This window comes from Camelus bactrianus, chromosome 10 (assembly GCF_048773025.1).
Source record: "Camelus bactrianus isolate YW-2024 breed Bactrian camel chromosome 10, ASM4877302v1, whole genome shotgun sequence".
In the NCBI taxonomy this organism is placed as follows: domain Eukaryota; kingdom Metazoa; phylum Chordata; class Mammalia; order Artiodactyla; family Camelidae; genus Camelus; species Camelus bactrianus.
Window position 1 is genome coordinate 8,509,969 of NC_133548.1, and position 14,433 is coordinate 8,524,401.

A 14,433-nucleotide genomic window follows, 5' to 3' on the forward strand; every position below is an offset into this window, starting at 1 on the left:
CCCAGCCTGGGCTTCAAAAAGAGTCCCATCAGCCCAGCCCAGGGAGAAGATACAGGGTTTGGAGAAAAGAGTAGGGGCGGCGAGTAAGCCTGGATAGGGGAGGGCATGCAATCCAGGAAGCATTCCCAGCAATGGGGGTCTGTTCCCCGAAAGCCTCTGAAGCAAGATTCCTGCAGATCCAGCTGCCAGAAGACGGAGGAGATGGCTTGAGCCCAACAGGAGAGGGTGGCTGGACAAGCCATCATCCACCCCAAATACTGCACCCTCTCCCGCCTTGAGGGAGTCCTTCTCCAGCCCCAGAAACAGGAAGTAGGAGAAGAATGAGGTGGCTTTGTGAATGCCACCTCCTCCGGCTACCAGGTTGGAGCTGACTTAGAGAAGGGGGGGATTCAGGATTATTTCTCCTCCCGCCTACCCCCGACTCTTCTCATCATGTTGCTTTAGCGCCATCTGCAGGCAACCAAGGGAATAGCCACACCAGGAAAGGAGGCGCTTAAAACCTGCCTGGGCTGCTTCCCATTGAGCAGGACAGATAATGAAACAGATGATCTTGGCCACCTCCACAGGAACCCTAGATCCCAAAGAATCAGCTCACTTGGCTGTTACTGCTCTGAGGCAGGCCCTACCTCTCTCCAGTATGCCAACCTCAGCAGATGACTAGGGGAGGGACAAGGGAGACTTGGCATCTAGGAACAACACCATATTTTCCTGGGCCTCTCCAGGCTTTTGAAATCTCCAGTTTCCTTTTTTGGAGCCTGGCTCTGATTTTTCAGAACTGGTGCTGACCCAACGAAATCCTGACAGGTAACTTCTCAGCATTACATCACAAAAGCCTTTGAATGCCATGTTCCCCATATCAACCTCCAGACTCTACAGTTTGAGGTTATGTGTTTGTTCTTAGCCTCTTTGGTGATGCACACAAACTGCATAGCTCCAGGAATCAGACTCTCACGCAATGGAGTCCTGAAAACTGTTCTCACGTTCCCCCACCCACCCCCCGCCCCTGTATTTCCCCTGCCCCCAAGTGCTACTCTCCTTCTCAGTGTTCCTGGCCTGACTAGCACCACCATTCACGCAGTGCTCAATCCAGAAATCTGGGAGTGGCCTTGGACTTATCCTTTTCGCTCCCTGTACCCAGTCAGTCTACCCCCTGAATAGTTTCCAAATTCATCCAGTGTTCTCCATCCCCACAGTCACCATCTGAACACAGGCCTCTGGCTCGATATGTTGAAATAATCCCTTAATTCAGGGGTTAGCAATTTTTTTTCCATAAAGGGCAAGATAGTAAATATTTCAGGCTCTGTGAGCCAAGAAGCAAGTCAAGGATATTTTGTAGGCACTCATGTATAGTCTTGTGTACAACTACTCAACTCATTGTGGTCCAGAGCAGCCACATACAGTACATAAGTAAATGAACGGCTTTGTTCCAATAAAACTTGATTTGAATTTCATGGAGATTTGAATTTCATAGTTTTCCTGTGCCACAAAATATTACTCTCCTTTTGATCTGTTTTTCAGCCATTTAAAAATGCAAAATCCATTCTTAGCTCACAGGAGGCAGAGACCCACAGGCCAAAATTTGCCAACCCCTGCCTTAATTGGTCCCACGTCTATCCATTCTCCATGCTTCAGTCAAAATGCTTTTGCCAAAATATAGATCTGACATCATCAATTCCTTGCTAACAACTAGCCAATAGCAGCTTGAGATAAAAATGCAAGCTCCTTAGCTTCCAACAGCCTTCACATTCAGACCTACTTACTTCAGCCTCTTCTGTGGCTCCTCACTCCACAGACCCTAGGCTCAGCCTCTGAAATTCTCCTGGTCCTCACACAGACCTCAAGCTCGTGCCATGGTTTTTACTCCTTCCAGATCCTCTGCTTGGAATATTTTCACCCTAAAAAGGAAAAGGTTCTGTCTCATATCTACTCTACTCACAAAACTTCTAACACCAAACTATGTGGGGCTTTTTTTCCACTCCAACATGAGCTGGGGGTCCTACAATTCAATTTGGATGCTATCTGCCTGGAATTATCACCAGATCCTACAAGTTAAGGACTCAGTCCCACAAGACTTCTCCCTATTTCAGATGCCAGTCACACATAGTGGGCCCCCAGGTTACCCACACTTCTCTCTGACTTGGCTACATATTCAGGGTTCCCATGACCCCACTTCAGGTTTAATAATGTGTTCTAACAGTTCACAGAACTCAGGGAAATATTTACCAGTTATACGATAAAGGATACAGATGAACAGCCAGATGAAGAGTTGTGGGTGGGGAGGGTATGGCCCATAGAGCATGTACTCAGCATGCACAAGGTCCTGGGTTCAATCCCCAGGACTTTCACTAAAGATAAATAAACAGAAACCTAATTACCTCCCCCCCCAAAAAGAGTGACCTCATTAAAACAAAAGATACTCCTTCCTATCCTCCAGGAAATTCCAAGGGATTTAGGAGCTCTGTGTCAGGAACGGAGATTCAAAACCAAATACTAGAACAAAAGATGCTCCTAGACCCCCATCACTTAGGAAATTATATGACAAGAGTTTGGGAGCCAAAGTCTGTACAGACTTGGACAGATTGCTTCATTATTTCAATCCCCAATCTCCTCATTTGTAAAAAGAGGTTTAATCCTGCTGGGTCTATCAATCATATGGAACACTTAGAAAATGCTGGCTTCCTTCCCCACCCTCTACAGCCTTCAGTCTCCCTTTCTCATGCTCCTCTGCCTCTGGCCAGCCAAGTACACATTAGACCACAGCTTCTCAGGATCAGTAAAGTACTCGGCACATTGTCTGTGACATAGTAGACAATGAATGACCGCTATTGTATTTTTGCTGCCTTAGACAACCGGGAACAGGAAGCCCACAGGCTTCTCCGACTCCTATTGGCATTCTTCCCCTTTGACATGAGGACAAACTCTCTTTAAATCTTAAAAATCCCTAGATATGGATGTTATTGGCCCTGTCTGTAATACAGTAAGAAATATATATTTGGTCTTTGTCCCCAGTTCCTAACACAGAGCTTCTAAAACCCTTGGAATTGCCTGAGAGATGGATGTAAGAGGAATGTCTTTGGTTAATCACAATGAGCCCATTTCAGTCTTACCTGAGTTTATGCTAATGAGGGGACTCTGGAGGAGCCCTAGACAGCTTCAAGATGGGGGCTGTTTACCTGAGGAATCCCCTATGTGAACAGAGGGCTGGAATTTTCAGTCCCACTACTGACTTCCAGGGAGGGGAGACGGGTTGGAGATTGTGTTCAAGCACTAGTGTGCAGTGATTTCCTCCATTGTGCCTACGTAAGGCAACCTCCCGAGAGGGCATGGAAGCTCTGCACACCTTCCCTCCCCAATACCTTGCCCCATGTGTCTCTTCTCTCCGGCTTTTCCTGAGCTGAATCCTTTCTAATGAACTGGTAGCAGTAAGTAAAGCACTTTTCTGAGTTGAGTTGAGCTGTCCTAGTCGTGTCTCTAGTTGTCCTGGAGAATAATTGTACCTGAGGAAGGAGCTGTTGGAACGCCCTGAATTTATAGTACCTGTGACATCCTGGGACTTGGCAACTGGCACCTCAAATGGGGACAGTCTTGGGGGAATGAGCCCTTAACTTGTGCTGTCTGATGCTAACTCCAGGTAGATAGTATCGGAATTGAATTGAATTTTAGGACACCAGTTAGTATGTAGAGAACCAGAGAATTGGTTGGAGTGAGGAAACACACACACGCACACACAATGTGGTGTCAAAACTGTTGTGGGTAAAAACTGTTCAGACTACATCCCAGATGAGGAAACTGAGGTTAAGTGGTTTATTAGAGCAAGGAGTCCATCCCTGAATGATCTCCAAGCCCATGCTCTCCTCCTCCGCACCCTGGCTGCCACCCCGGCTGGGTGACCCCTTCAGTTTATCAGTGCTGGTGTCACGGTCTCTTCAGCCCCGGGAACCTGACTCCACTGCACACCAGCCACACCCAGAGTCCTCAACAGATCCCTCCTCCAGAGTTTCAACCCCAGTGTCCTCACTCTCGCTCCTCGCCCCCACCAGCCTCCCCCATCTTCGTCCAGACCCTGTCCTTTCTCTCCCACTCTTGCAGCCCTCTCCCCTGCCATGGCTTTTCAGTCCCTGAGAAGCTGGAACCATGTCCTCTTTCATCCACACCACAAATATCCCTGGTCCCCTAGCCGCTTGCTTCCACCGCAAACTCATCACCCTGGACCAACCCCACCATCCATCTTCCCTGGTCCGACTCAGGGGCAGCCGAGCACTGCCGGGAAACAGTCCTGCTGCCTCGCAGACTGGCAGCAGAACGAGCGCAGGGGTCCTGACCTCAGCCAATGCGCCTCGTGCCCTGTACTTGTCCTCAACATGCTCCCTAGTCTCATTCCCAAAGGTGTTCTCAGCTCTCCCCCTCCTTGTGCCCCCAACCCTCTGCACTCATAAGTAACCTTGCCTCCTGCGTGTTCATTTAAACAAGACTCAAACTCTTTGTTTGAGAAACCTTGCCATGACTACAGCAATTATTTCACCTCGTGCACGTGGGAGAAGAGGCATGTGCCAGTGCTCCCCTCCTGGCTTAACAAAAAACTCACAGGCATTCATACCTCTTGGAAAACAGAGATGTGAATTTAAATATTATTGCCAGGGCAACACATTATTAAGGAAGACGAGCAATCAGAATCACACGCTTTGTCAAAGTTAAAGGTTACTTTCACAGGACAAAGCAACAGCCTCTTACATTTGATCGTCTGACAAGGCTCCCTTGTTAGAAATAACATTTGCAAGGATGGCTTTATGATGCAGAAGAGAATCTGCTTTTATTCCTGCTGCTTCAGAAGAAAAGGGAACATGATCTCCTTATCATACTGATGTTTTTTTCCTTTCCTTTCTTTCTTTCTTTTTTTTTTTTTTTTTTTTTTGCCACCAAGTTAAGGGGCCTGGAGTTTTCCAGGCCAAGCACTGAAATTCCATTATTTAGCACCAAGAGAAACAAAGCAGGCCAGAAGCAGGCTGTTCACACTGCCTGGCGGTCCACCTACATTTCCCTCAAACAGTGGCTCTGCCACTCCGCTACATCAGGGCTGGTGCAACTCCAGCGTGCATGAGTCAGCTGGGACTGAAATGCAGATTCCATCATCGACAGATGACTGGATAAAGAAGTTGTGTTATATTTATACAGTGGAATACTACTCAGCCATAAAAAAGAATAAAATAATGCCATTTGCAGCAATATGGATGAAACTGGAGATTGTCATTCTAAGTGAAGTCATCCAGAAAGAGAAAAAAAATACCATATGATATCACTTATATGTGGAATTTTTTTTAAAAAAAGACAAATAAACTTATTTACAAAATAGAAACAGACTCAAAGACATACAAAACAAACTTCTGGTTACAGGGGGGAGGGGAAGGGGTGGGAAGGGATAAATTGGGAGGTCCAGATTTGCAGATACTAATTACTATATATAAAATAGATAAACAACAAGTTATACTGTATAGCACAGGGAACTATATTCAATATCTGATAGTAACTTACAATGAAAAAGAAAAAGAAAAGGACTATATATATGTATATGTATGACCGAACTATTATGCTGTACACCAGAGATTGATACAACATTGTAAAGTGACTATATTTCAATTAAAAAAAAATGCAGATTTCAATTCTGATTCAAGAGGTGTGGGGTGGGCCGGAGAGTCTGCATGTCTAACAAGTAGGTGATGTACTTGCTCCTAGTCCCAAATAGACACTGTGAATAGGCAGTTCCTAAATGTTTATTTATAATTTCCCCCCTCACATCAAGCCTCCAACACTTAGAAGGCCCCAAACCTCACTCTCAGCTGATGACTTTTTTTTCCAGTTTCACTGAGAAAATAAAAGCAACCTGTGGGTGGCATTCCACAAACTCCTCCCACATCTACCCACCAGCTATATACTTGAGTACTCAGCCTTCTCTGCGACCAGCTCCCAGTAAAGGCTGGCTTCCCTCCTAACCCACCACCCCTCCAGCACCCCCACCCCCGCACGAGATCCACCCTCTCTCCCGAAACCTCAAAGGTGTCCATCCAGAAAGTGTCTCTCCAGCATTTTCCCTCTCTACTGAAGCAGGCATGCTGTCATTGCGTTCATTTTAAACCAATAAATTAAAAGCCTCATATTGCATATTTGAAAGTTGCTAAGAGAATAGATCCTAAAATTTCTCATCACGAGAAGAAAAAAAATTTTGTAACTCTCTACAGTGACCGATGCTAACTGGATTTATTGTGGTGATCATTTCCCAATATATACAAATACTGAATCAGTATGTTTTACATCTGAAACTAAAATCATGCTGTATGTCACTTATACCTCAATTAAAAAATAAAATAAGGGGGAGGGTATAGCTCAGTGGTAGAGTGTGTGCTTAGCATGTACAAGGTCCTGGGTTCAATCCCTGGTACCTCCATTAAATAAATAAATAAATAAATAAATAAATAAATAAATAAATAAATAAATAAATAAATTGAATTACCTTCTCACCATCAAAAAAATTAAAATTAAAAATATAAACTAAAAATAGTGAAATGGATATAATAATAATTTTTAAAAGCCTTTTCTTCCTCCAGCTGGTGCCTCATTTCTCTCCCTTCCCGAACAGCTACGTTGTCTATGGTCACTGACTCCAGATTTTCTCATCTGATCCTCCTGAGCCCTTTCCAGTCAGCTTTTGCCCCAGCCTCAACCGAAACTGCTCTTGGCAAGGTCACCAAAGACCTCCATGCTAACCAACACGGCCAAGCCTCTGTCCTCTTTCTTGACCCCAGAAGCATTTAACATTTCCTCCACACTTGGTCCCCAGGCCACACCGTCCTATCTACCTCACTGTCCCTCTTTCTCAGTCTCTGTTGCTGGCTTCTCCTCATGTCTCCCCTCTGAAGGGCTTGGTCCTCAGTGCTTGGTCCTCTTCTCTTCCGTTCCTACACTCACTTCCCTGGTCCTCTCCAGTCATCTCTTAAATGCCAGCTGTGCCCATGACTCCCAGTTCTGCATCTCCAGCCCAGATACCATGATCACCAGAGCAGCATGTCCAACTAACATCTTAACACTTCCACTTAGATGTTGGCTAGAGCTCAAAATCATCAGGGCCCAAACCGACCTGCTGTTCCCCCTTTTAAACCCATTCCTCCAGCTGCCTTCCCCACCTCCATAAGTGGCAAATCCAATCTTCTAGCTGCTCAGGCCAAAATCCTTAAAAGCACCCTTGACTCTTCTCTGTCTAGGGCCCCTCCCCGAGGCTCAGCAGCACCCTGTGTGAACTAGAAGAGGGCACCCCTCCGTGCTGGCACAGTACCACGTGCGTGACTTGGCAAGCCAACAGAGCCCTTTGTGAGAATAAGGTGAGCCCCTCCTTCCTGGACTCAGGGCCACTGCAGGCAGAGCACGTTCTGCACCTCAGCATCTGCCACACTCCATGCCCTACGTAGCCAGTGGCTCTGTGCCCAACCGCACATGCATTGGCAGCGTGTCCCCAGTGGCAGCCTCCCAGGCAGTTCCAGTTAGAAGACAATTGTACTTCCTGCTGCTTGGCGCCCACTTCCTGCCCATTTTCCAAGCCTGGTCCTGCCTCCTCCTGGCAGTTCCTGATAGTCTTTCAATAAGTTCTTTTGCTGCTTAAGAAAACCGGGAACTCCATCCGATACTATCTCAGAATTTTACAAATACCTCCCACCCTTAAAATTAGAAAAACCCATGTCTCCACCTCCCCTAGAAGGGCTCTGGGGAAGACTACCAGAAGACCACCAATGATCTCTTTGTCACCAAAATGAAGGCCACCAGAAACAGCTGTGCTCTGACACTGTCCTGGCCTCTTCCTCCTGCCTTCTCATCCCCACCCCCCGGGGCTCCATTCTCTTCTCTTCTTCCTCCTTCATGGGTCTCTCTTCCACAGTCTGTCCTGTAAATGTTGCCAGTTCCCAGGGCTCCAACCTCACCCTTCTGCCCTTCTCACCCCACATCACTCACACTCACAGTATGTACCCCCACCTCTGCCCCTCTGCTGAGCTGTAGACCCTCCTCTGCTGGAAACCTCCACCTGCAAGTCCAAGGGCACCTAAACCCAGAACATCTATGTGGAATTGACCACCTTCCTGCCCCAGCCTCTCCTCCAATCTCCTAAGGTAGGAACTCAGGAGTCACCATACAGCAACCTTCTCCCCTCACATCAAATCCCTCCCCCAAGGCTATCATGAAATCCTGTGGCTTCTTCTCCTGAAACATCGGTCCAAGCCATCCCCTCCTCTCCAACCCCACAACCTCTGCCTCTTTCTTCTGAATCTTCCTGGCTATTCCGCGATAGCGCCCAGTCCTGACCCCGTTCAGCAGCCTCCACGACGGCAGAGCCAGAGTGAGCTTCCCAGGACGCAAGCCTGACCATGTCCCTCCCTGCTAAGCATATTTCAATGGCTTCCTTTCTCTTCCTTATCTGAGCTTCTTACAGGCTCTGGTGTTTTATCCTAGATCTTCTGAAACAGAACATCCAGGGGAAAAGCCAGGACTTCTCTTTCTCATCATTGTCCTTGGGCACAACTAAGCAAGCTTGGCAAACACTGAGCTAGGGATTCCCAAACTGCTGTGGGAATCGTTTCAGAAAACTGGTTAAAAATAGACTGCCAGGCTCACCCCTTGGAGATTCCAATTGAGTGGATTTTGGATGGGAGAGACTTTTCCAGAGGATTCTGCATAACCAGGGTGGGAATCACTGACCTACATACAGGCAAAGGGTAACTCGAGCACGGCTGTTAAAGGCCGTAGGGCTCCAGCCCACACTGTCCAGAACCACCCTCCGTGCTGTCTCAACTGAGCGGCTGTACGAAATGTTCCCTCTATCCAGGTGGCCCTGTCCTCTAAGTGCGTCACAGTGAATGCCGACTGGTGCCTCAATTTCAGCTCAAATAAAGGCTCCAGGAAGCTTTCCCTGATCTCCTGCGTTAAACACTTGGTCTGTACTCCACAGGGCCCAGTGTGCGGCTGCCCACAGCCCTTATCTCAGGACTGCCATTATTCACACACCGGCCTCCACTCCCAATTAGTGAAGCCCAGAACAGTGGGCAGTCTTTGAGTCCCCCTCACGCCCCAACACACAGCACAATGACTGGTACTCAGGCCAATGGAAATGTCAGTTCCCTTCCTGACCCACAGGCAGGTAACTGGCTAGAGGCCCCAGGGAGAGACTGAGTCCAGTGACACTATGGTGCTAAGGCCTGGGTCCAAATGGCAGCTCCACTGCTGTGTCCAACAGGGTCCCTACCCAAAGTCCTCACAGGTATATCACAATGACTTAACAGAAAAAAAAAAAGTGAAATCTTATTAAACCGGTTATCTCATTTAAAACTGCCTGTAAGCCTTAATTCATGGCCTCCAGGGTGCTTAGAATTTCATTTAATCCTTTGGAAACTGGAAACTGTGTAAGAGCAGGGTCTTGTCTACCGAATTCAGAAATGAGGATGGTACACCACGAACAGAGCAGTAACTCAAAAAATGTTTGTTGAGTGAATGAATGAAAGAACAGCAGAGGTGACTTTCTGTGGGAGCCACCTGCCCTCTGCCCCGGCCCCCGTTTCAGACTGCCCTGGGGAGACGCATTCTAGCCACTTTCCTCATCTGTGGTAAGAGGGGTGAGAATGCCTTCTTCATCGGTAGCTGGGGGGCTAATTCTACCACTACCTCTGGCTCTGTTTCTTTCTTTCCTTAACAGGGAATCCGGGAGAGACCTTAATGGTAGAGCTCTTGCAGATTTCAGAGGGCCAGCAAGTTCATGTTCTCACCTGTTCCCCCAAAGCACAGAGATCAGACTACTACCAGGAGTACATAGCATCACTGGACATTTAAATGGCTTCATTTAATTTTTGGCTTATTCATTGTGTTTTAAAAACAAATCTGGGGGAGCTATTGTTTAAGGGATACAGTCTCAGTTTGGCATGATGAAAAAGATACGGAGGTGGAAGGTGGTGATGGTTGCAAATAATGCAAATGGACTTCATGCCACTGAACTGTATGCCTAAAAATGGTTAAGATGGCAAATCTTACATTTTGTATATTTAACCACATTTTTCTTAAGGATAAGCCCACAGTAAATTGTAAAGCACAGTCACGATGAGGCTCCATCTGTAGCAACCCCATGATACAAACTATGGGTCAGAGGTGAGGCCAGGAGGCAGAGGGAGAGGGGGAAAGGGAGGGCTGGAGCTGGGACCCTGGCAAAGAACTAGAGAGAAGGGGTGGGGAGCCTCAGAAAGAGGAGAAGCCTGGATTAGATGTGGCCCAGAACAGGGAAGGGCTGTGAGGAGGGCAAGGTCCAGCTGGTGGGCTGCAGGGTGTGACTTCTCAGGAACTGAGCTGGGAGCAGCCCAGAGTCCATGCTGAGTGCACACCTTCCTGCAAAGCCCTAGGGCAGTCTCAGGCAGAGCAAAGGTCAGCAGACATGGACTGGGCCTAAATTTGGGATATCTAATCTTTTGACCTGTCCTCTACATCAAGACAACTTTAGAGGCCCAGGCCCAATCCAAGCCCCATCCCACAGGAATGTTCTTTTCCATAAGGGAACTAGGACGGCCAAGCTCAACCCTGAGGCTGAGGCCAAAGAATCATTCTGACTGCAATAGGACAGACAGCAAATCCTGTGGATCCACTCACAAAATAAATGCAGGACCTCCATCACCTCCTTTACCACCTCCAAAGTCTGGTCTCTGCACTCAGCTACTGGGAGGTGACCTCTAGACCCCTGGAATGCCCTGCTTGATAGGAGTGTCCCTTAGTCCAGGGACTTCAGACATTGGACTGTCTTAATGCAATTTATGAGGGCTATGGGACAAGTGGCCTCTGGAGGGGCCAGAAAGTAAAGGTATTACCCGGAATGTCCAGGAGGGGCTAAAGGGTGATGGTTAGCCACGTGGGCTTATGTGAGTAAGCCCCAAGAAAAACTCCAGACCACAAAAGATCAAGCAAGCTTCCCTGCTTGGCCACGCTCTGTGGGTTAGTCAGGAGGTCTGCGTCCAGGACTCGAGTGGGACCCCTCTCCACTGGGAAAGGACCATCGGATACTTCATATTTGGATCCCTCCTAATCCCAGATTGGCTCTGTGCTTCCTGTCCTTGGTTGGTTTAAATGTGTATCCTTTCACTAGAATAAAAGTGTAACCTTTGTGCTTTCCTGAGTCCTGAGTCATTCTAGCAACTACCCATGGAGGATGGTCCTGGGGACCTGGAACTTGCGGCTGCTATTTGACATGAGGGCAGTTGACCGTGCCCTCCACCGATGCAATCTGCCCAACACTCTGCACTCTGCTGTGTGCCTTACCATGACCTTCGTCTTCTGCCCACCCCTTTCCAACGAGGCCTCAACCCTTACCCTCTCATTTTTCACGAGAATCGGGCATGCTCCCACCCAAGAGCACTGGAAAGCTCCTTCCCAGACATCTGGCAAGTTAAGTCTCTCCCAAATTCCAGGTCTTTTATTCAAATGTCACCTTGTTGGTCAGGCCTCCTCTGGCCTCCACCCCAAATTCCCTTCATGCCCAACACCTACCTCTTACCCTGCTTTACTTTTTCCGCTTTGAACATTATCATTATATCTACCAAACTCTAAATTTTAATCTCATTCTTCTGTCTCCTCACTAGATTATCATCCCCAAGGAGGCAGGGATTTTGTACTCTGTTCCCTCCTGTAACTCCAGGACCTAGAACAGTTCCTCGCACAGCTTGGTGCACAATAAATTCTTGTTGAATGAAGGATCTGCATTATCTTCTAGAAGTACCGTTTATAAAACAGGCCACCCGACTCCCACTCTTTCTCCCAGAAAGGCCAAATCTGCAAAACAGGAAAGTGACCATATTTGTCTGGAGACCACTGCTGAGGGAGGCAAGGAAGAGTCAGCAAGAGCCGAGTCCTCCTGGAGAAAACACCCTGGCCCAGGCTGGGCGGGGAGGCAGGGATGCTGTTGGGACCTCGGCAGGTCCCTTCCTTTCGGGCAGGAGCAGATGTATGACACTCATTGGCCCTGATCACTGTGGGGCAGGCCCACTAGGGGAGAGGGACGAAGGGGAGGGAAATTCCTGCTGCTGACAGCGGATGGAGGGAAGACAAGGCCTCACCAGGCAGGGGTGACTTTTATTTGAAGCTAGAAAACACACCCTATTTGGGGATTCATCTGTAACAGTTCTAAAAAAAAAAAAAAAAAAGGAGAGAGAGAAATCAGAGCCCTAAGGGCCTGGGAAGTAGTGGAAAAGGGCAGTAGGTCTGGGTCAGGCCATGTAAGGGAAGCGGAGCAGCAGCCCCTCGTGGGGCCCCAGGTACAGGTGCTCCAGCTCAAGAGAGGTGCCCTCCTTGCGGCCCGGCTGGGTGCTGAGCAGCAGATTCACGCTGGCGGGCAGGCTGGTGCCAGCAGGCAGCCTGGAGGCCCCCAGCCTGGCAGGTTGGCCCACATCCCCAAAGTTGAGAACTATCAGGAAACGCTCGTTCTGGTCCCACTGGCGGATGTAGGAGAAGAGGTCGGGCCCTGAGGAGAGCACATGGAAGTCTCCGTGCAGCAAGGAGCGCTCCTTACCCCGCAGATCGCTCAGCCAGTGGAACAGGGAGAGGATGGAGCCAGGGTCTTTACTCTGGCCCTGCAGGCGGTAAAGAGATGAAGATACAGCTGAAGGGATGAAGGACTCCCACCAGGTGGAAACTCCTATAAGCCACCAACTCCACCATCCTCCCCATCCCCTAACTCTGCAGGTCAGGCCCTGCCCATCTAAAACCCTTACCTTCACGGTCATGTTGACATCTACAGGTCCTGAGGTGTTGGGGAAGCTGGATTCATCCCACAGCATGACTGGAGCCTTCACAGGCTAAAAAGCAGGGACAACAGGACTTGGAAAAGGCCTGGGCCACTCTCCCTAACTCCTCCTCCCATGCCCAGCCCCAGGGATGTACAACTGTCCCCTCAGCCTAGACAGCCACAAGCTAGCCCCTTCACTGCCCTCCGGTCCCTGCTCAGTTGCCTCCATCAGGTTTCCTGTGGCCACTCGATATAAAACATACCCTGTCCCCTACCCTCTAGGCCTCTCACCCTGCTTTCTCCTGCACAGCAGGTTACCAGCACCTGGCATCTTTATTATATTTGCTTATTATCTAATCTCACCCTCTCCAGCTCTTTTATGCATTGCTGTATCTTCCATGCATGGCAGATAGGAATTACTCAATAAAACTTTGTGCACAATAAATGAATGACTGGTCTGTAAATATCAGCTTAGGTGTCAACCTCCAACCCCGGGGCCAAAGCTAAGTGGTGCCTTCACAGTCTGACCCCATCACTGTACTTGCTGTGTACACTTCTCTTACTCATCTGGTTCCCCCGCTAAACTCTGAGTTCCTGGAGGGCACAGAGCCTAACAGAGACCTCACTGTCCACTGAATGAATGAGTCACTGAGTAACGGCTATCATACTGAATGCCTGCGAGGAGTCAGGCACTGCATTTTAAAACATGCCCTCATTTAGTCCTAACTAACCCACAAGACAGACAGGAGAGACATCACAGGAGAGAAGACCAAGAGTCAGAGAAGTGAGATAACTTCTAAAGGCCATACAGCGACTGACCAGCCAGCTGACTCAAAGGCAGTTCCACCCCAAGGCCCCCGTCTGTCCGCCACCACCCACAGGACCCTCGTGATGGATGAACACAACCTCCCCTGCTGTGCTGGGGAGGCATCAAGTGATACCTGTCCAGGGAGGGCAGCTTCCTCCAGGCCAATCTCGTCCCCATAGCTGAAAACTGGGGTCCCTGGCAGGGTGAAGAGCAGCAGCTGGTAGAGTCGGAGGAGCTGAAGCGGCACGAAGGAGGTCAGGAGCCCCGCCTGAGACACCTGCAGGAACCGTGCACTGGTGAGCCCCAAAGCCCGCTGCTGCCTCCATCTCCCAACACCCCTCTCTCCCGAAAGGCCTCCTGCCCCTCTCCCACCTCTGTGGTACTCACACTCCAGCTGCACCAGTGACTGCCAGTGGCGTTCAAATACTGGGTGACCAGGAAATCTGTATGATTCCCAGTGAAACGGGAGTCTGACAGGTACGAGCTAGTCAACAGCAGGTCCTTCGTGGATTCGAGCAGGCTCAGGATCTGCTGAAGGTCGGAGGAGTCAGTGCCTGCAATCAAGAGCCTGCGCAGAGCAGAGCAGGAGTCAAGGTTAGTACAGGACACGAAAGAAGAGTGAAGGTGAAGGAGGCTCTCTGGACCAGGAACCACTCCCTTTCTAGGGCGAGCACGGCACTGAGAGGTTCTGACAACAGAGCCGAGTTGAGGAAGCAGGGGTCTGGCACCCACCTATCTTCACTGAAGCTCTTGGTAATGTTCTGCCACTCGGCCAAGAATGAAGACGCACCCTAGAAGGAAAAGAGCAGAGTCTAGGAGCAGGGAACACTAAAAG

General features: G+C 49.0%; 1 protein-coding gene across 3 annotated transcripts in view; it reads right to left on the reverse strand.

Annotated features, from left to right (window-relative positions):
• Positions 1 to 12,118: 12,118 nt before the first annotated feature.
• SLC3A2 (solute carrier family 3 member 2) overlaps positions 12,119 to 14,433 on the reverse strand; it is a 29,141-nt gene continuing 26,826 nt past the window's right edge. For all 3 annotated transcript variants that reach the window (XM_074371861.1, XM_074371862.1, XM_074371863.1), the window contains exons 6-10: positions 14,331 to 14,389; positions 13,986 to 14,166; positions 13,732 to 13,875; positions 12,777 to 12,860; positions 12,119 to 12,635 (exon numbers count right to left, since the gene is read on the reverse strand). In XM_074371861.1, coding sequence (XP_074227962.1) covers positions 12,273 to 12,635; positions 12,777 to 12,860; positions 13,732 to 13,875; positions 13,986 to 14,166; positions 14,331 to 14,389 — 831 coding nt within the window. In that variant the 3' untranslated portion in view covers positions 12,119 to 12,272. The remainder of the gene's footprint in view (positions 12,636 to 12,776; positions 12,861 to 13,731; positions 13,876 to 13,985; positions 14,167 to 14,330; positions 14,390 to 14,433) is intronic.